At 49.9% G+C, this 19,180-nt stretch overlaps 3 protein-coding genes across 4 annotated transcripts; 2 read left to right on the top strand and 1 right to left on the bottom strand.

Annotated features, from left to right (window-relative positions):
• The first annotated feature begins 310 nt into the window (after nt 1-310).
• Nucleotides 311-5,176, top strand: LOC128275342 (probable fatty acid-binding protein). Its single transcript, XM_053013813.1, has 2 exons — nt 311-446; nt 4,434-5,176. Exons 1-2 carry the CDS (start codon nt 374-376, stop codon nt 4,757-4,759), a joined length of 399 nt encoding a protein of 132 aa, XP_052869773.1. The 5' UTR covers nt 311-373; the 3' UTR covers nt 4,760-5,176.
• An 876-nt stretch (nt 5,177-6,052) lies between these two features.
• Nucleotides 6,053-12,375, top strand: LOC128275191 (putative tricarboxylate transport protein, mitochondrial). 2 transcript variants are annotated; one of them, XM_053013605.1, is made up of 3 exons: nt 6,053-6,345; nt 9,529-10,023; nt 10,086-12,375. In XM_053013605.1, the coding sequence occupies exons 2-3, from the start codon at nt 9,659-9,661 to the stop codon at nt 10,711-10,713; spliced, it is 993 nt and encodes a 330-aa protein (XP_052869565.1). In that variant the 5' UTR covers nt 6,053-6,345; nt 9,529-9,658; the 3' UTR covers nt 10,714-12,375. The 2 variants fall into 2 exon arrangements, with proteins under 2 accessions (XP_052869565.1, XP_052869567.1); XM_053013607.1 differs by lacking the exon at nt 6,053-6,345 and adding an exon at nt 7,522-7,647.
• LOC128275190 (uncharacterized) lies at nt 11,877-18,952 on the bottom strand. The gene is made up of 8 exons (XM_053013604.1): nt 18,635-18,952; nt 14,242-18,561; nt 14,050-14,175; nt 13,858-13,979; nt 13,699-13,795; nt 13,421-13,593; nt 13,164-13,342; nt 11,877-13,078 (listed from the first exon to the last, which is right to left on the bottom strand). The coding sequence occupies exons 1-7, from the start codon at nt 18,950-18,952 to the stop codon at nt 13,165-13,167; spliced, it is 5,334 nt and encodes a 1,777-aa protein (XP_052869564.1). The 3' UTR covers nt 11,877-13,078; nt 13,164.
• Between the last annotated feature and the right edge of the window lie 228 nt (nt 18,953-19,180).

The following is a 19,180-nucleotide window of genomic DNA, read 5'->3' as shown; positions in this document are numbered from 1 at the left end:
TTAATTTAAACACGATTTTAATTCGTTTAATTTGTAGTGATTACAAATCATTTTATCCGTTACAGTTCAAAGTCCATCGGCGTTGCGGTGCGATAACGCGTCGCGTCACTAGCTGTCAAGTGTGCGGCTATAAAAGCTATCTCGCTCTAGCGTCAGCTATCTCGCTCTAGCGTCAGCTATCTCTCTCTAGCGTCAGCTATTTCGCTCTAGCGTCAGATCTTCGAGACAGGTTCGAAAACTGAAAGTCAGATTAGAAATCAGTTAGATTCAGATACATAAAGACTCTGAAATTCAGTTCAAACAAGAAGGTGAAAAAAGTAAACTCCGTGTTAAACGCATCGCATCGCCTACTTCGCTCCGAAACTCCGAAAACATGGCCGTCTGGGAAGGAAAGAAATACAAAATGGAAAAGTCGGAGGGATTCGACGATTACATGAAAGCATTGGGTGAGTATAATGACCCCCCCCCACCACGTGTCGAACATTCGAAGCATTGTCCTTTTCCACCGGTGAACGATAGATTTAGTGCGGTGCGGTGAAATAGTTGCTAATTCCGAAGTAAAACAGTGAAAATTGGAATGAAAAATCGGTTTTCCATTTCCACCGGCAAAGCATCACGCGTTGCAGGGACCGGCCCGTAATGGGCGGACGCCTTGGGCGTCTCTTTCTGGCACGGCCGGCTGTCTATCTGGAGGCTCGTCTGCGGGATAAGGCAAAAACCACCAACCGCATCGTACGATGCTCGCTGATCGCGTTTGCGCCAAGCTAACTAACGCCGGATGCGAAACCGGCCGGCAAATTCGCTTGGTTTCGATGGTCCCGTTTTTTTTCTGGCGTGCCGGATTGTGTGGTTGCAATAGGAGCTTCCCTCTGAACCGGTTTAAATATTTTTGCTGCGAAGAAATTCCAACGAGACCGGAGCAAGGAATTCGCTACGCTACGGAATGTGCGCCCTGCAGCATCCACGAAGACCGAGATGGCGTGTTCTTTTCTCGGTTAAAATTTTTCCGATTATATTTTTAAACGATGTATCAGGTTTCTGGCACGTTTCTGTTTCGCAGCGAAGCGATTGACGTGAGCCTATCCTTCGCGTTTCATGTATTGGCCATTTTCTCCCTAACGCCGCATCAAGCACCGTTCGCCTGATAAGTGCGGAGGCAATAGAAAGAGGTCATTGGCCCACGTTTTTGTCACCAGCTCACACTCACTGTCAGTAGCGCTTGTACCGTCCTCTTCTGGCGCCTTTGATGTCCACTTTGCTGTCCAGCGTCAGCGTAGCGTCGTTTGGTGCGATTGTCGTAGAGAGGGCAAGGGGCATCGTTTTTTATTGGCTACTGTACAAAAGGGAAAAGCAATTATCATTTGTACTTTCACACAAAAAATTGAATATGTTCAAAATTGCTGCGTGCGCACTTTTTGCTCCACGCTACGCACCGAGCGCCGTGTCTTTTAAATACGTCACACGGTGTCTAGTTTCAAAGGGTTATTAGTCAGCCAATTTGCATCGGATCCAAGTAGCGTAGCCTGCTGGATACAACTACTCTGACTCATGGTTTGGACATCGTTTTTTGCAACCGTTGTTTTTAAAAAAAAATTGTGCCCCGGTTCTTGGTGTTACTTTCAATTTCAAGAAATGAATAATGTTTTCTTCAACGGAAACAGATACTATCGCGTTGCCTAATTAGTAACATCTGCGAAGGCGTTCCTAAACAACCTGGAACAAAACATTTTCTGCACACCAAACCGGCCCACCCAAGGACTTCCTGCTTTCCTTGGACAAATTGCAACCAGCAGAAGCAGCAGCAGCAGCAACAGCAACGTCGGCGTCGGGCCGTCAGACCATTGTGAATTAATTAACGACAATCCAATTTACCCACCGGCATGATGCTATGATGCTCCTGCTGCTGGTCTGGTCCGTCAATCGTGGCCGCGTCGTGGGCCTCCACCAGTTGACCACGGATGATGTTGTTGGTCGCTTTTAAACGCTTATTTTTCTCACGCCACGCCACCCGGGCCGTCGCTAACGGGTCAGAGAGCACCAGCACCAGAGAGCGCATTGTTGGCTTGGCGGAATCACGGTCTCAAGAGGTTCAATTGGTTAAAAGCAAGAGGGCGGCAACATAATTGAATCAAGAATTCAATATATTATCCCATTCGGCTCGGGTGCGCGTTGCTCCGGACTGACCCCTCCGGTGTTGATTACCTTTTTAGACTCAACACACTGGACACGGAACGCAGAGCAGTTATCTGCTGAGGAGTGGTTCTGAGAAGAGATTAACGCGATTATTCGACAGTACCCGGACGGGACGGTGCACCCATCCATCGAAGGTGAAACTCATTTCCCCGACACCACGGCCGCCAGAGTCAGCGCTCGGCGCTCATTAAACGACGGTTTATCGGATAATTCCTAATCGACGCGTGGTCGGTGGTCGGGTTTGCCTCGACGTATTGGGCTGTGAAGGCTTCGCTCATTTGCGTAATTATAATATGCGCATGACAGACAGCCTCCATTTCGCGGACACGTGCACCTGCTCCATACATCGTTTCCGCAATGAGGACCTCAGTGCGCTGGGACACCTGTTGATGGTGCCAAATAACCTTTCGGGCGGTTTCGAGGTTGGACGACTTTCTTGCGTTGCACCCTTCCGCTTTGTCATCGATGGTCGTATATCATTTATGCGCCGGCTTTACATTACCGAAAAGGACGGGACCTCGGACGGATTAAACGATAACAACGTCCGGAGTGTTGACCCTTGTTTTCCGCTAATCGAGGGTGTCCCATTAATATGTTAGAGGTTGAGTTAAATTGTTGAAATAAGATGGTTGCGGCAGGACTGGTTCCTGGTGCGATAGGAAGAGACAGCTAGGGGACACAGTGTCAAGGAACAAACAAGAGCCGGGGGCCCTTCCCGATAGTGGTGGCATCCGCTTGATAAACGTATTCAAGCGTAAGGTGATAAGTGGTGTTAAAATGGGAGTGAACGGACCGTAGCAAGAAACCAACTCGGGGATGTCATCCTCTTCCAGACGCTTCACCGGGGGATTACTCATGGTGACATAAATTATAAATATAAATACCGATAAGCAAAAGCGACTAACCAGTGGGGTGCCTCTTTGCCTGGCTACAGTCCTCAATCATGCCTTCCAATCTTATCGCCGTGTGTGTCGGGTAACTATTGATAAAAGCCAAAGCCCCCTTGCAACGCTTGTAAAAAATCAGTTTAAAATGCACTGCAAAATTTGCGCAACCAAAAAAGGTCCAATCTACCCAAAGCGACGCCCATTTACACCCTCGGTGCGGTATAAATTCTTATCGTCCCATTATCAACCACCAAAAAATTCCGTAGAATCAATTTCAATCCCTCGGCGGTTCCAGGCGGTGTTTTGTGTCCGTGTTTGAATAAAAACAAAGTCCTCGTTGTCACCTCGAACTAAATCCCGACATATTGTGTAACTGGCCATTATATCAGCGGGGGCGACACACCTTCCACTGCTTTTTGGTTCTACTTTTCAATTCTTTCCTATGATGCACTCAGGTTTTGTTGCCGTCTCCTCTCAATTGGCTCGCGTGGCGGCGACGGCGTGGTTCGTTAATTTAATTGGTTTTCTTTCCCATTTGTATGCGGAACCCTGCGGATGACCAGGCAGGCGTGCAGACAGAGTCGGTGGATTAATGCCATTTAAAGAACTTCCTTCTTAAGCCAACGCCGCCTTCGGCCCATTACCGGGTGACAATGGTGGTGACCGATGGACCAGCGCGCGGCGGGCCTATGTGTCTCCTCCCCGTTCGTTAATAAAATCATTTCCGGCCGATCCGGCGGGTGTGGTTCATGAGTCTTCCATGACTTCCCGATTGAAACGTCGATCGCCGTTCAAGTGCAACGAGCACAAATATGGTTACAAGGCGAACGTAACGTTCTTACTATGGACTTTGACGATTAGCGGCGCGCGCACGCTCGTGTGTGGCATGCAGTTGTTTTGCAAAGTGCCATAACTTAGCAAAGCAAATAGAAAATACCTCACACGTGACACGATGCTTCGAAGGCGGAACTGCATCGAAAATCGTTTTTGCTTCGTTTTGCCTATCAACCGCAATCATAATCGGAGTGTTCCACCCACACGTTTCCGTGTGTGGATTATGGAATTGATGCGGAACCTACTCTGGACCGTTTCGCTAGTCCGTGCTCCAGGGGAGCCTGATTGCAGCTAATCGCATTGGTTCACCTTGGCCAAGGATTTTCGAGAGCCGTTTACTGATAACCACGCCACGTAATCGTGGACCACTTTTTCCCACAGATCGAAGGCATTGTAATTTAACAAGTGTTATTTGCCAACAGAGATAAGACCCTGCTTGTGGGACGAAAGTCTAGCTTTTGTTTGATCGTTTGTACAATCGTCCTAATTTCTCTCTCCTTTCCGCCCTTCTCTGCTCAGGTGTTGGCATGGTGCTGCGCAAGCTTGGCAACAGCATCTCGCCGACGGTGGAGCTTCTGAAGAACGGCGATGAGTACACGTTCAACACGCTGTCCACCTTCAAGAATACCACGATCAAGTTTAAGCTTGGCGAGGAATTCGACGAGGAGACCGTCGACGGGCGCATGGTCAAGTCCGTCTGCACCTTCGATGGCAACAAGCTGATCCACGAGCAGAAGGGCGACAAACCGACAACCATCGTGCGCGAGTTTACCGGCACCGACTTGACTGCCACCATGACCGCCGGCAACGCCAAGTGTGTCCGATACTACAAAGTGGCGGCCTAAAGCACGGGCACCTGAGAGCAGTGGTTTTGAACATCACAACTGACCGTTTTTGGTGGCGCGCGGTGGATCTGCTACACGCGAACCGTCGGAGAGGTCCGCTGCCGGACGGTCGATTGCGCCACACCAGTTCCCGCACACGAACAACTATGCTTTATACCGTCGCGACACAACACGCATTACATTTCCAGCATCATAAGCGCATTTATTAAATACCCATCGTAACAGGGTAGAGCAATTCCACAAAAGTACGAACAACATCACAAGAAGACGACATGCTCTTCTCTCGGCGTGTACGAGAAAACACGAACCAATAACGATAATATGTTATATTTCGGATGAAATGTTATGATTTAATCATAATTTTTTTTCTATTGTTTTGTTGCAAAAAACGATAAAATAAAGACCAAGCGTAAACGATTTATTATAAATTTTCGGTTCTTATGTTCTTTTCATTTTGTATTTTATGGTGCATTTCAAGATAAGCTTTACCGGGAACATAGTCGGATTTTAAGTTCATTTTCACTTATCACGCTTTAACGCTCCTAGTAGTTATCTTATCTTAGTGCTTTTCTACGTGTAATGTGCGATGTACACTGCCGTAAATGTACAAATAGAAAAATAGTACAAATATAGCATTGGTATGGAACTGTTGTATTACTTCAAAGGAATAGTGTGTTAATCGAGCATAAGAGTCCTTCGATGTTAGATTCATTAAGTCATTGGCCACTTTTGAAACAAAATGCAGTGATGCACATTTGAAACCAAAAACGAAACGGTTGAGGTAGGTTGTTTTTTTATGAACGAACTGCTTTCCCACGTGGCTCTAGTAACGGTAAATTTGAAAACATAACATTTTGAACACCAGATGGCGCTAAGAGCACTCGTCGGCGGCCGTCATCTTTTGATTTTGCCCCAGAAAAAATGTTGAAAAATGGAACACAATGGGGAATTTGTATTCAACAGACGGACATATTTTGTTTAAGGAAGAATCTACGCACTTTTTGCTCAGAACAATGTTCGCACTGCACTGCAAAACTGCATCTGCGTGTCAGCCGAATTTAGCCGCCCTGACGGTGCTTCTTATTTCACGGGCATAGAAATCATCGGCCGAGCATGACGTCATCCCGATGTGCGCCGAGCATCGCACGATTCTCATGCACGAGCGCAGCATCGTCACATATGCATATGTGTCGCTGGTGCTAGTGTGTAGGTAGTGTGCCGCCAAACGCACTCAACTCCAGACGGTCTGTCCAACATACAGTTTCGGTCCCATTACAAAACCATGGAAAGGCGCTTCGCGGGAGTGTGTTGTGTTGAGCCGCGGCCACCGGAGAGATTACATAATTGGGAGTTTGAGTTTCACCAGTAACGGAGCTGCTTCACCAGTATCGAGACACGATGTGGCCCGTTCGTGCGCGAAACTGAAGCCCTGAAGCCGGTGTACGTGAGCAACGTGAGCGATAGAGTACAGTGAGAAAAGTGCGTTGTTGGTCAGTTTTCGTGGCGGTGCTGTAGGCAATCGATGAATCATCATTCCATTTCCCAATACGAAACCGTGGACGGTCGCTGTTGATACGATTCGGAAGGTGAGTGTAATTTCGGGGCACAGTAATCCGTGGATTTTGAATGAACATTTTCACCGCCTGCTTGACCTTTGGTAGGAAATTGGGAAGAAAATCGATAGGGACCGGACTGGTGAACGATGGGCGTAGCGAGGGCGTAGAGTGCGGCGGTACCAACACCAACGCGCAATGTTTTGGTGGACACGTTTGTTTTCAAACCGGAGAACCTTACAAATGTCCGAACGTAGTGGAAACAGGGATCGGACGGCACCCGATGGATATTGTCACTTTTTTTTGTTAAAAAAGTACAACAATTGGAACTTTTTCACTATTGGGAAATGCATAACATGCCATTCAGCAAAAGTAGTCATGGCCTGCTGTGTTAGCTCACAAGGCAAATCCTTGTGTTGATTTTCGCAGTAACTGTCATTTATCTAAATTATGCTAATCGGAAGATTGAAGGATTGAAGAAGCTACCCCAGTTCCGCTGTTCGTAAACTAACAACATGAAAATTATGAAGCGACGGTTGGCCTATCTTATGTGTTTGCGTTGCTTTGTGCATCCAACAAAGTGGCATTATTATCACATTGACTGCGATAATGTGTACCACTTGAGATAAGCCAACGCGTTGATGTTCAACAAACCATCAATCGCATGACGTAAGTTGGTAATTTTGTAATCATTTATTCGAACCAATAAGTGCATTTTGTACTAGGCCCTGTGGTTAGAAATACCAGCCGCTAGATACGCTGACTGTGCAGGGAAATCACCAAAAAGTACATTAAACAATGCGATTTCGTTTAAACATGTGCTGATATTTTAAAACGTGACTAACAGCAATCAATCATAGCAGGGAACGGTATGTCGAATGTTTCGGCGAATTTTATCTTCCCATGGACTACCAAAAATAAACGAGTGATGCGAACTGCTGTGATGGATCTGGATCCGTTGGTCAAGCCGCCAGATTGCTTGACCGGTCCCAGCGCCAGCATGATGGATCGAGAGTCATGCGCTTCCACTGACACAACCACGTGCGGGGCACGCACGACGCGCGATTACGACGCGTTCGTGTTCCACGCGAGACACACAAACAAAAGTGAAAACCACAACGTCGAGACACGACGACGCACTCGTCGTCAGTTTCACGCCGAGCCTCGAACCGCGCAATTCTGGATTGAATCGTTCGTGTTGTGCGCTTCTTTTGCGGGCTGCTCACAAAATCCCGCCACGTCCGGCAACGAAAGGATTATTCTTCTTAGAACGTATTGCTTTTGCGAAGCTTGACCAGCGCCGCGCTCCAGTGCATCGTTCCACCAGCACTCCAGGTTAGCGCGGGGTTTTGCGTAACGCGCTGGTGATGAGGGGCGCCGTGGCGTGATCTGCGGTTCAGCAGGGTGGGGGACGGTTCGTGAAAGTAGGGCGCCAACGAAGGGCGCCATCGAAATGCGTGTTGCGCAATGGCGCGCATTTATGTTGTTGTTGTCCACGATTCGGCTTCGGTTTCAAAGTTCAAATTTTTCGCTGCAGACACTGGAGTGTAAATCGCGTACCCAAGCACTGTGGAACGATTTATTGACCTCCGCATGACGTCAGAAGGTGGACGAGGCGCCAAAAAAAAGAATAACACCACGTTAGTGTGTGCACAGTGATTGGCAGTATTTGTTCGAACCACAACCCCCGACCCGGACCCGAATTGTGATGCTTTTTAGCTAATTCAGTATTCGGCTCCGGGCTTGGCAACACCGTGGCACACCGAGTGGAAAGTGCAAGTCAAGGTGAACACAAGATCGCGCTGCTCAACAGCTGTTCTATGACCTCTAGCGGGGACCACTATCTTCCGCCCGACCAACGTTCCGATGAATGCTGCCGCTGCTCACGTTAACTGATAAGTGGGGCCACTCGTCTCGTAGGACGATCGATTAACGAAACCACTTCGGTGGCTTCCTGCCATCATGCTCTACAATCGTGCAGCCTGCGTCCCCCCCTTTTTACCGACATCTCGCCCAGGACCGAAAACATACAGAACCGGCATTATATAATTGGCTTCGTAAACCGGTTCCCGTTTCGCGTGTGCGTGTTGTCCGGGTTGCAAACAAATTTGGCCTAACTTCGGCCAACATACTGATGCGGTCGCGGTGCCATTATTATGCGCGAACCCTCCCCAAGTTCAAGGGTGCACCGTTCGGTTGTGCGTCGTCCCGAACAACCAACACCAGCGCAGCAACATAGCAACGAGTTTATCACCGAGTTGGCAGTGACGTCCTGCGTTTGACGTCGCCTCGTGCCCCTTGCTGGCTTGATAAGTAGGGTCTGCAAACCTTAGGTCCATCTGCTCACAATGGCCAGCATATCGGAAACCGGTCGGGGGTGATGTCGATGTAGATGTCGAATGGGAGGACATACATGTATCGTCGAGTAATTTCTGGTTAAAATTCCTGCACTTAAGATCATGTGCCAACAGCTCAAATTTCACTGTATGAGGGACTGGAGGGACGGCATTTGATCCCACTGTTGTCAACCGGTGCCACTGCCTGAAGCGCTGATAAGCCGACCAGGCAAGCGGTGAAAGTGCACCTCGCGCGATTCAACTTCCGATCAATCGGGGGTCAGCAATCGGTCAGCCGTTTCATAAGTAGACAGAACATAAAAGAAAAGTTAAGCATCGTGGTAACCATTGGAAAATGCCTGTTCAAAATTACCGTTGTCCAAACTTTTTTCTTCTCAATGTTTTCTACACTTCAGAGTACTGAGCTTCTACAAGACAAACGCTCGTGAAGTAGTGTGCGCAACTGATGCTACTACGTTCGAAGAGAACAACAGTGCTGCATTTTGAGCAAAATGCACCTACTCAAATATAATCGCACCACAGATAAGAAAGATTGCGGAGCAACATAGCAAAGGTATCAACATTTGCAAAAAAAGTTGCGATTCTAGTGCGGATTTTCTGTACTATTTTTTACCATTGCACCGAGTATCACCTACTTCACATGAACTACTGAGCACACACAACTCAACAGAATCTGACTGTCAACTAGCAAGTCCATTTAAAATTCAGAAGCAAAGAGCAAAAAGTGGTGCATTACAATTGCTCTGCGTCCAAGGCAACCTGCGTATGGGTTGCTTCGATGCAAAAATAACGTCACAGTGTGTTCGCAGTCAAGGAGCCAAGATATTCCGACTTATTGCCGTTTACCTTTCCATTGCAGCCACAAACCAAGGTTGGCGACAGAGTGAGATACGTACATCGCGACGCGTTTTGCGTTTTTATCATCACGTGTACGATCCCGCGTGAAGTGCCATTCTACTTGACCCGCCAGAAAGTCCCTCTCATAGACGATGGACCGGTTAGGAGGAACTCCGACGACGTTGGCAATGGCGAGCCCCAGAAACACTAGTCAATTCCGCAACCCGTTCGGGCGCCGCCCGTGGATGGAGCAGAGCGGTGCGGCGGCCGCTGCCCCCGGGGCCAAGGGTCTGAAGGGTATCGTGGCCGGTGGCATTACCGGAGGCATCGAAATCTGCATCACCTTCCCGACCGAGTACGTGAAAACGCAGCTCCAGCTGGACGAGAAGGGCGCAACGAAGCAGTACAACGGCATTATGGATTGTGTGAAGAAAACGGTCAAAACAAACGGCGTTCTAGGACTTTATCGGGGTCTGAGTGTGCTGCTCTACGGTTCGATACCGAAGTCGGCCGTTAGGTAATGGGCGATCGGTGGTACCGCGTGGAAGATGGTCACTCATTTTGCTCCAATCTCCGTAGGTTCGGTGCGTTCGAGAGCCTGAAAGGCCGGCTTGTCGATACGAACGGCCAGCTGAGCACGGCCGGCAAACTGCTGGCCGGGTTGGGTGCGGGCGTGGCAGAAGCCATCCTCGCCGTCACACCGATGGAAACGGTGAAGGTGAAGTTCATCAACGATCAGCGGAGCGGCACGCCAAAGTACAAGGGTTTCTTCCACGGTGTCGGGATGATCGTGCGGCAGGACGGTCTGTCCGGCGTGTACAAGGGCCTGACGGCGACGATCATGAAGCAGGGCTCGAACCAGGCCATCCGCTTCTACGTGATGGAGTCGCTGAAGGACCTGTACAAGGGCAACGACCAATCGAAACCGGTACCCAAAATGGTCGTCGGTGCATTCGGTGCCGTCGCCGGTGCTGCGTCCGTGTTCGGAAACACACCGATCGATGTGGTAAAAACGCGCATGCAGGGCCTGGAGGCGGCCAAGTACAAGAACACGATGGACTGTGCGGTCCAGATCTGGCGCAACGAAGGGCCGATGGCGTTCTACAAGGGCACGGTGCCGCGGTTGAGCCGCGTCTGTCTGGACGTCGCGATTACGTTCATGATCTACGACTCGTTCATGGATCTGTTCAACAAGTTTTGGCGCTAAGTATCGGGCAATCGGCCTAACACGCACCAAACCCATGACAGGTGCTGGTATTGGTCTTGGGAATCTGGTGGCACAAAGGACGAACAAATCTTACCGAATCGGTGCAGCAGCAGAGAATGGCAAACGAGACATTCCAGAGGATATTCAGGGATTATAGAAGTTAGTCGGATTGGCGGAGAAATCGAACACATCAATTGTTACATGTAGGGCTTTTAAGCTCCATCTTTGACACACCCGAATGAGGGCTCCTTTACACTGATTAGGTAGCAACAAGCACCAACTTAGCGCCATAGCTGATCGTAGGCTCGTTGTTCCCCGCGGAACGTAGTCGTTTTCAGCAAAAGTGACTGTACACTGTATCAACGAAAGAATATCAGTAACCGAAAAACTTACCGATTGCAGGATTAGCGAGCCACGCAGAAACAGAGCGAGAGAAAGGCAGCAAAACATGTTAATCTTTTAGTGTTAGAAACACGCCAATAATGCGCGCATTTCTGTTTTACAAATGCACTACGGGCCGGTGCACACCGGTGTTCTTTGGTGTTGCTTTCTCATGCTTACTGTAAGACCTGCCAAAACCTGCCCCGCAAGCAATGGGCAACGAAGAATGGCGGCAAAATACATTCGACGACGATCAGACGAGAATATGTACTTTAACTATGCTTAAGGCAGCCACACAATAACGCACGCATTCCACTTTGAAGGGCAATTTATATTAGGATTTGCAATCTGCCGCCACTATTGACTCGGTCGGCGTTCCGATAGAGCGGAAGCTGTTTGTTTTTATCGTTAGTGCTTGTTTTAATGTTTACGCGCTTTCGTTTTGTTCGTTATAATTCGCGCCATCCATTTGCGCGCGTCGAATGCGGGTTTCTCGGGCGCGCGCGTAATGGGAACGATAAAATTCCTAACATGCCGGTATTTATATACACAAACACATGTCGTAAATATACAATCCGTTGTAGTGACCCGCATGGATGTATCGTAAAAGAAATGCAACAATGTTTAGATGGTAATCGTATGAATGAAAAAATAAACTGGAAAAATGTGGTACTTTGGTTGATGAACTTCGAATGCCACTGACTTTACAATCCCGAGCTCCATTTCGTTCGCTTCCCAGCAGCGCGGTTTGTAACACAATTGCTAAACATTTCGAATGATTTTTTCCATTTATTTCGCCGCTCGATTTGACGACTTTATATAACTTTTGTTTTGTGTTACACTACACAACGTTGTCACTCTTTTCTATTTCTCTCTCAACCGATTCTCCATCCGAATCGTCCTCCCTTGCACAAATATATGGGCTTTGCCGCCTGCACACGCCGCACGCGGAGGTGTGGCAGGATAACTAGCTATCTGCAAAGGACAGACACAGTCAATCGAGGTACCACTCCGGGGTTTTCAGCTTGCCTTTCGTTATTCCATTTTCCCTTTTCATAGTTTCGCCATTCTATCGCAAGTCTTTACACACGTTCGCTTTCGCGTTCACACTTGTTAGTTGCTCAACGGCGATATATAGATTCTTGCTAGCGGGCATTAGTTATGTACAATACTCTGGTCGCCAATGAATACAATAATTACAATAAGGTATAATTTAAGATAATGAAAATAAATTTTCCCATAGCAATGCACACATGGACATCTTTTACGTGCACGCGCCGTTCATAGCACGAAACCTAGAGACACTACGAAGAGTGAGTTCATATCCGTTGTCGGTTTTTCGTATGGTGGTGCATCAAATAAACAGCAGAGTTCTGCACACACAAAAACCAAAACAAAACCTGTGCAACACGCTCTCGTTCGTGAATGGTGCGTCATCAAACGACTACTTCAACCAGAACCAGTGACGCACACTGTAATTTAGAACCACTTTCTTTGCCGCTAGCATTAAAATAAACTACGATGGAGTTCGTGCTGTGCAATATTGCAGTATAAAAAATTCGTCAAATTGGCCACCTAAGCATGTTGCCAAGAAAGAACGAATACAAATGAGCATAATAAGGACTTTGTAAGGAAATCGAAATTAATCTTTGGAATATAATGTTTTTTTTTTCTTAAGAGCAAAACAGAATCCTATACAAGATCACGAGGTCGTTTCTCGTGGCGTGAATCTACAGTAGGGCGTACAAGCCTTGTGAAGACGACAGGTCTAGGTCCTATAATCTTATCTTGTACTGTGCTACGCTACCTAGTACCGACCGAAAACTCCGCCGACAGTCATCGCAAAAACGCCTATCGATAACTAAAGTCCTATCGAACGATGATCGATGACTTCTTCGTAATGTTAGTAGCGATAGTGCTAGTACTAGCAGTAGTAGTGTGAAGTAGAGGTGCCTTACAAAACTTCTGCACGTTCGCCTGTTTCCTAATGTGGCAGAGAAACGAAAGGACAACAAAAGAAAAACCATACGAAGCCGGGTCCAATGGCAGGACGGTGACAGAGGGTATACCCTATCGGCTTTTCAGCAGGTTCGAAAGCGTGCGAATGTGCTTGAGCAGCTCCGATTCCATGTTGTATGCTTCGTTGTCGATCAGTTTGCGCAACTCGGACAAGTTTGGCATGTGGTCGATGTCCTTGATGTTGAGCAACTTTTGGAACACCTCCGTCCATACGTGCTTCTTTAGGTACCTGGCGAGAAAGGGGCCCAAAACAGAAGATGCACATTCAAGCCAGGCTTCGTGACACCGTCGATGGCGCATGCTTTACCTTGGCAGTTTCTGTTTGATGTCCCAGCCACACTCGTACTTCTTCACCAGCTGCATGTACTCGCCGAACAGCATCACGTGGATCGTGCCGGCCACGCAGAAGAGATCGGTCTGGAACGACCACGGTCGCCCTTCCTGCATTTCGATGCATGTGAATCCATCCGTCTGGATGACCTGAAAAAGTAGGGTGCAAACAGCAACAAATGTAAATCATTTCCGCTCCAATGACAGAACCGCATACGGACGGACTTTGGAACCGTTAGGTCCAAAATTGCGCACCTTCTTAAATTGTCGCTTTGGTTCGAAAAAGTTCATATCGATGGCACAGCCGAAGTCAATCAGTCTGATCGTTGGTGCTTCCAGATCGAGCGAAGGTCTGCGCGGGGAAAAGAATGGATTAGCACGGAAAATCGTGGTGATCGCGCTGATCGTGCTTACATTTTCATCAGAAGAAAATTATCCGGTTTGATGTCGGCGTGGATAATGTTGCACGCGTGCAGATGCTCCACGATCGACAGAATCTGGCTGCTAAAGTGCATTACAAGGGACTCATGCATAACCTGCCAAAAAAACCGTTAGTCGATCGTTAGTGAATGTCGTATGCGCGAATGTGTCTCAAAGCGAACTGACTTTCGTTGTCGCCGTTCGTATCTTGTTGTTGATGTCCAGCAGGGATCCGTATTGGGAAAACTCCGACACCAGAACGCTCGCGTTCGGTGCTATCACAGCGGCACAGATGTCCATGAACCCGGGAAGCTGGTGAAAAGCGAGGATCGTTAGCGAATCGGATTCAAAAGCCAGGATATTTTGTGTTCGACCTACCACAGTAACATTGGTCAGCCGTTTCTTCACCTCCGTGCAGACGTACAGCTCCCAGGTGTTGGCCGGTTTCTGGTACTTGATCGCCACCACACCGCCGTTCTGGGTGTTCACCGCACGAAACACGGAACCGTACGAACCGCGGCCAACCTCTTTCTCGATGCTGTACACCGTGCCACCAAGGGGCACCGATTGACCCTTCATCAACTTCGGCAGGTTCGTGTCCGTGATGGTATAGTCTGCCGGTTGTGCTTTGCTGTGTGACGGAAAGTCCACCTTCGTCAGGAACGCCCGGCACAGCTCATTACTGAACGGATCGAGAAACGCCTTCGCCAGGTGAGTGTCGATCGTGGCGAGGGCCTTCTCGAGCCGTCGGCGCTGCGCTTCCTCGTCGTTTTCTGCCTGGAAGAAGCTACTCTCGGCCACCGTCGAGTTCATCGAGTCCTCGTTCTGGCCCAGGTTCGAGAGATTCGACTCGTGCTTTCGCAGATAGCGGAACGAACCGATCGGGGTAGAAGTTTTCGAGAAACCCCCGGTGCCACCACCAGTCGAGGTTTGCGTACGACGAACCGGTGTCGAACAGACGCTACCTCCTCCCGCGGCACCGGCCCCAGTTCCGGCTCCACCAACAACCGAAGCACCGCCGGTGTAAGTAAACGGACCATTACTGTTGTCACCGGCGAAAGAAATGTTGCTAAAGGACGTGTTGAATTCCGAGTTCGATTGGTAAGACGAATCGTCCTCTTCGGGCCTTCCGAGCCGTTTCCGGTCGACTGCTCCATTACCGCGCACGGTTCGGTGACTTTCACCACTGTGATCCTCCTCTATGGCGTAATACTCGTCCTCATCGTCGTCATCATCATCATCATCACTGATTCCTTCCTCTACCTCGCCGTAGAAAGCATCCTGCACTCCTACATCATCAGCGTCATCAATAGTAGCATCATTCCGAACGTCTTCCTCCGAACACTCATCCTCAACGTCTCCGTCCACGTTCTCGTCGTCGTCGTCGTCGTACACCACAAAGTGTCGCCGATTGGGCTTCACACCAGCAACATTCCGGCTCGTCTTGGATCGTTTCGAGGATGATGGCTTCGTTCGCTTGAGCGAATTCGGCTGCGAAGGGAGCGAAACGGACGAATCTTCATCCTTCTCACCGGAGTGCGACAGCGAAAGAAGCAGATTAGCATCATCGATGCGATTGTTCGTCTCCTGGATCGACTCCGGCAACAGCGTAGCATCGGGATCGTCTCCGGTAGCAGCTTTCGAACCTTTCTTCGAGTGTTGCTTTCCTCGGGCCGCTTTACTGCCTGATTTACTCTTACCGACACGCGATCGATGATGACCACCGTTGCCGGTCGGTGGAGACAGTTCCTCCGCATCGGTTGCTGCCAACTCCAACCCCAGCAAAGGTTTCGTGTGTTTCGAGTGTTTCTTCGTAGGAGGTACCCCCCCGACGCTGTGGGCAGTCGCCGCTGGTTCCGCCGTGCCACTCGTTTGGCTACCATTTGACCGGTGCTCCGCCTCGCTCAGTGAACCACCGGTGCTCGACAGTGTGTATGAGTTCGGCACCGGGGCCGTCTTCTCCTTTTTGAACTTGATCGTAATGGTTTTGCTTTTGCTGGTCCCGTTCTCCGTGGAGGTAGAAAAGCGTATCGTCGACGCTTCGATCTGCTCCTCGTAGTCGTCACAGTTGTTGCTGTACTTGCCACCGTTGGTGCTGTCGTTGTTGTTGATGTTTGTCGTATGCTGCTGCTGCCAAGATGCAGTACTGCCATTCACAGCAACAGCGGCCAGTTGCGGGTGATGCGTTGCGGGAACGCTGGTCGTTGGAGGTACATGCTGTGGTTGCGACTGCTGTTGCTGCTCCTGATGATGATGATGATGATGCTGCTGGTGATGAACATGATTCGTGTCTCGTGTCTCTGTCACAGGTTGGAGGTACCCCGGCACAGTTGGTGCCGGCTGTTGTTGTGGCAGCTGCTGTTGACGCTGATGCTGTTGCTGCTGCTGCTGTGGCTGTTGCAAAGCATGATGATGGCTGTACTGCTGCTGCTGATGATGATGATAGTGCTGCTGCTGCGGAGGAGGCAATGGAGGTCTGCAGATAGGCGTTTGCTGTGGCTGAGGCACCATTTCCATGCTGGCCGGAACCGCGTAGGGAGATTGGGGTGTGATTGGTCGCATAGCGTAATGATGCGTCTGTTGTCTCTGCGGTTGCTGTTGCGGTTGCGTATGGTGCGGCATATGGTGCGCGGGGCTGTGCGACTCATACGGGTGTACGCTCGTCATCGTCTGGTAAGACCGATGATGCGCAGCAGGCCTCGAAGCAGCATAACTTTGGTGATTATATGCCTCGTACTGACCGTGCGGCTGTTGTTGCGGCGAGTACGGCGTTTGTGGGGAGTGGTGTGGTAGATGGTTTGTGTGAGAGTATTGATGCTGCTGCGGAGCGGCGTAATGCATAGGCGAAGGTGAATGCATCGGCACCGATGGCGACGGAGCCGCTGGCGGTTGTTGATTTTGGATCACCGTCGGCTGATGATAGTTGGTCGGAGTCAAATGGGGCGAATGCTGCGGCTGTGCGCTGGCGGTCGCAGGGTAACCATTGCTGTATCCATGGTGATACGGACTGTGTGGTTGCTGTTGCTGCTGGTGATAAAAGTTGCTTGTATGTTGTATCGAGCCTTGACGTGATTGATGCTGAAAACCGACGTGTTGCTGCTGTTGCTGTTGCTGTTGCTGTTGCTGCTGCTGCTGCTGCGGCTGCGGCTGCGGCTGCGGCTGCGACTGATGGTTATGATACTCCTGACCATACATTCGATGTTGCTCCGGTGGCTGATGATGCACTTCCTGTTGTCGATGATGATGTTGCTGCTGTTGCTGCTGCTGTTGTTGCTGCTGTTGCTGCTGCTGTTGCTGTTGCTGTTGCTGCTGCTGTTGCTGCTGCTGTTGCTGTTGCTGTTGCTGTTGTTGTTGTTGTTGCCGCTGTTGGTAGATTTGTTGCTGTTCATATTGTTGCATCTGTAGTTGGCGCATCTTTCTCTCTTTCTCGTGCTGCAACATTCGCGCTTTCTCCACCATCCGCTGCTCGTCCTGTTCCTGGCGTCTGCGGTACCATCCGCGGGCACGGATCTCCTCAAGCGAGAACTCCATCGTGGGTCGCTCGGCGTGGAGATCCGGATAGACAAGGTGCTTCGGATAGTAGCAGCGACGCTCCGGATCGTACGGTTCTTCCAGGCACAGCGGCACGTCCCACGTTTCGTGGTTCGTGTATGCTTCGCGCACGAAGTCCACCGGCAATCGAATGGCATCCGAGGGCGGTGCCGGAACGGGTGCCAGCCGTTCACTTTGTTGTACACCCGGCGAGGTCGACGGCTGATCCTCCGCCGGCGTTGGAAGACCGTACTGGTGCAGATCACTATCATCGTAGACGTAGCTCAGCGAAGAACTGATCACATACGCTGAGTTGTTGAGATTACACTCGATGATACTATCTTCGGATGATGTATATTCGATCGCTGGAACACCTTCAGTCGCTGCTGCCGCCCGTCGGGCTGCTGGATCCTCCGGCACGGGGTGAGATTGATAGCCTGGCTGCGATGGAGGCTGCGAAGAATGCTGGGTTACAGGTGCTGTGGGTACAGCTTCATGAAGACTCCCGTTTGTTGTATAGTAAGTCCCATTGTGCTTTTCCTGCTGCTGATAGTGGTGATAGTGTTCCGTCGATTCAGCCACTGCGTTTGTAGCCGACGAATGAAGCGGATGATGGGATTGCGGTTGAGCCATTGGTATCTGGCCCGGAGCAACAACAACAGCCTGTGCTGGAAGCCGTTGCTGGTGCTGCTGATGTTGATTCTGATAGTAATTAGCTTGATTTGCAAACGAACCAGAGGATCGCGTTTGTTGCACACAATCTGCACCGGCAGTCGGCGTCACGTAATGAGACGGGGCTCCTTCCGATTCCTGGTGGGGCAGATAGTCTCCAGATTCGTGGCGCAGCCTCTTCTGTGGCGGACTTAGCGAAATGATTTGCTGCCTCTGCTCAACCAACGTACTTGCCGACCGCTTCTTTGACAACGGATCATTGTACAGCATTCGCCCGGCCAACGAGAGGCGAAAGTTCTTTTGTGCTTCCTGCAGCTCTTCCATTGGCCGGGCGTTCATCTGGAGGCCGAGATTGTAGATCGATTCGGCCTGTTTGAATGCTTTCGCCGCATCACAGTAGTGCGCCCAGCCGATGTAGAAGCTGGCACACTGCGTTCCGACCTTCTTGTTGTACAGCATCTGATACCAGGCGGGTGGTTCCGTTTGCATATCGATCTGCAAAAAGGACATGATTAAAGAGCTGACATATGTAGCACGATTTACGATCAATTGCGATCAGCCTGCTTACAAATTTCATCCACAGCTTCACGAGCCGTATGTCTTGCTTGTAACTCTCCATGTCCTGGTACTGGGAGAGACACTTCTCCAGAATCGGTCTCAGATTGTTCACGCGATCGTACGATCGGTTCTGCTCGTACCAGCTGATGTAGTTGAACCACAGATCGAGCGGATCGGGCCCGGTGTAGTTGCGGAGCGCTTCCTCCCAGGCCTGCTTGTCGGTCTCAAACCGATGATGGGCCATCGCTGCGCCTCCACCTGCACTCACTTCGCCCATGTTCTGTACGGTCCCCGATCCAGGATGCTGATGCGAACGGTGAGGATTCATAGCGGGCCAAGATCCTGTATGGGACTGATCTTACGGCCCTCTCCCGGCACACACGAACGACAACCAGTCCGAGTAACTCGAAACACAAATCTGGTGCCCCTTTCCCGGGCTCACTCTGTGACATACGGCCACGTTCCGGCGGACCGCGAGCCGCGCAATGTTTCTAGAGCATCGCCAGAGCCAGGCTACTCCTGGATCGGAGCAATCAAAACAAAAACATTGCACAAA

This window comes from Anopheles cruzii, chromosome 3, assembly GCF_943734635.1.
Source record: "Anopheles cruzii chromosome 3, idAnoCruzAS_RS32_06, whole genome shotgun sequence".
In the NCBI taxonomy this organism is placed as follows: Eukaryota; Metazoa; Arthropoda; class Insecta; order Diptera; family Culicidae; genus Anopheles; species Anopheles cruzii.
This window is presented reverse-complemented; position numbering and strand designations above follow the sequence as displayed.

Coding starts and splice junctions, on each gene's coding strand:
- LOC128275342 (XM_053013813.1), top strand. CDS start 374: ATGGCCGTCTGGGAAGGAAAGAAATACAAAATGGAAAAGTCGGAGGGA. Junction 447..4,433: donor CGATTACATGAAAGCATTGG/GTGAGTATAATG, acceptor TTCTCTGCTCAG/GTGTTGGCATGGTGCTGCGC.
- LOC128275191 (XM_053013605.1), top strand. CDS start 9,659: ATGGACCGGTTAGGAGGAACTCCGACGACGTTGGCAATGGCGAGCCCC. Junction 10,024..10,085: donor ATACCGAAGTCGGCCGTTAG/GTAATGGGCGAT, acceptor CAATCTCCGTAG/GTTCGGTGCGTTCGAGAGCC.
- LOC128275190 (XM_053013604.1), bottom strand. CDS start 18,952: ATGAATCCTCACCGTTCGCATCAGCATCCTGGATCGGGGACCGTACAG. Junction 13,796..13,857: donor AATTTTCTTCTGATGAAAAT/GTAAGCACGATC, acceptor TTCCCCGCGCAG/ACCTTCGCTCGATCTGGAAG. Junction 13,594..13,698: donor CAAAGCGACAATTTAAGAAG/GTGCGCAATTTT, acceptor CTACTTTTTCAG/GTCATCCAGACGGATGGATT.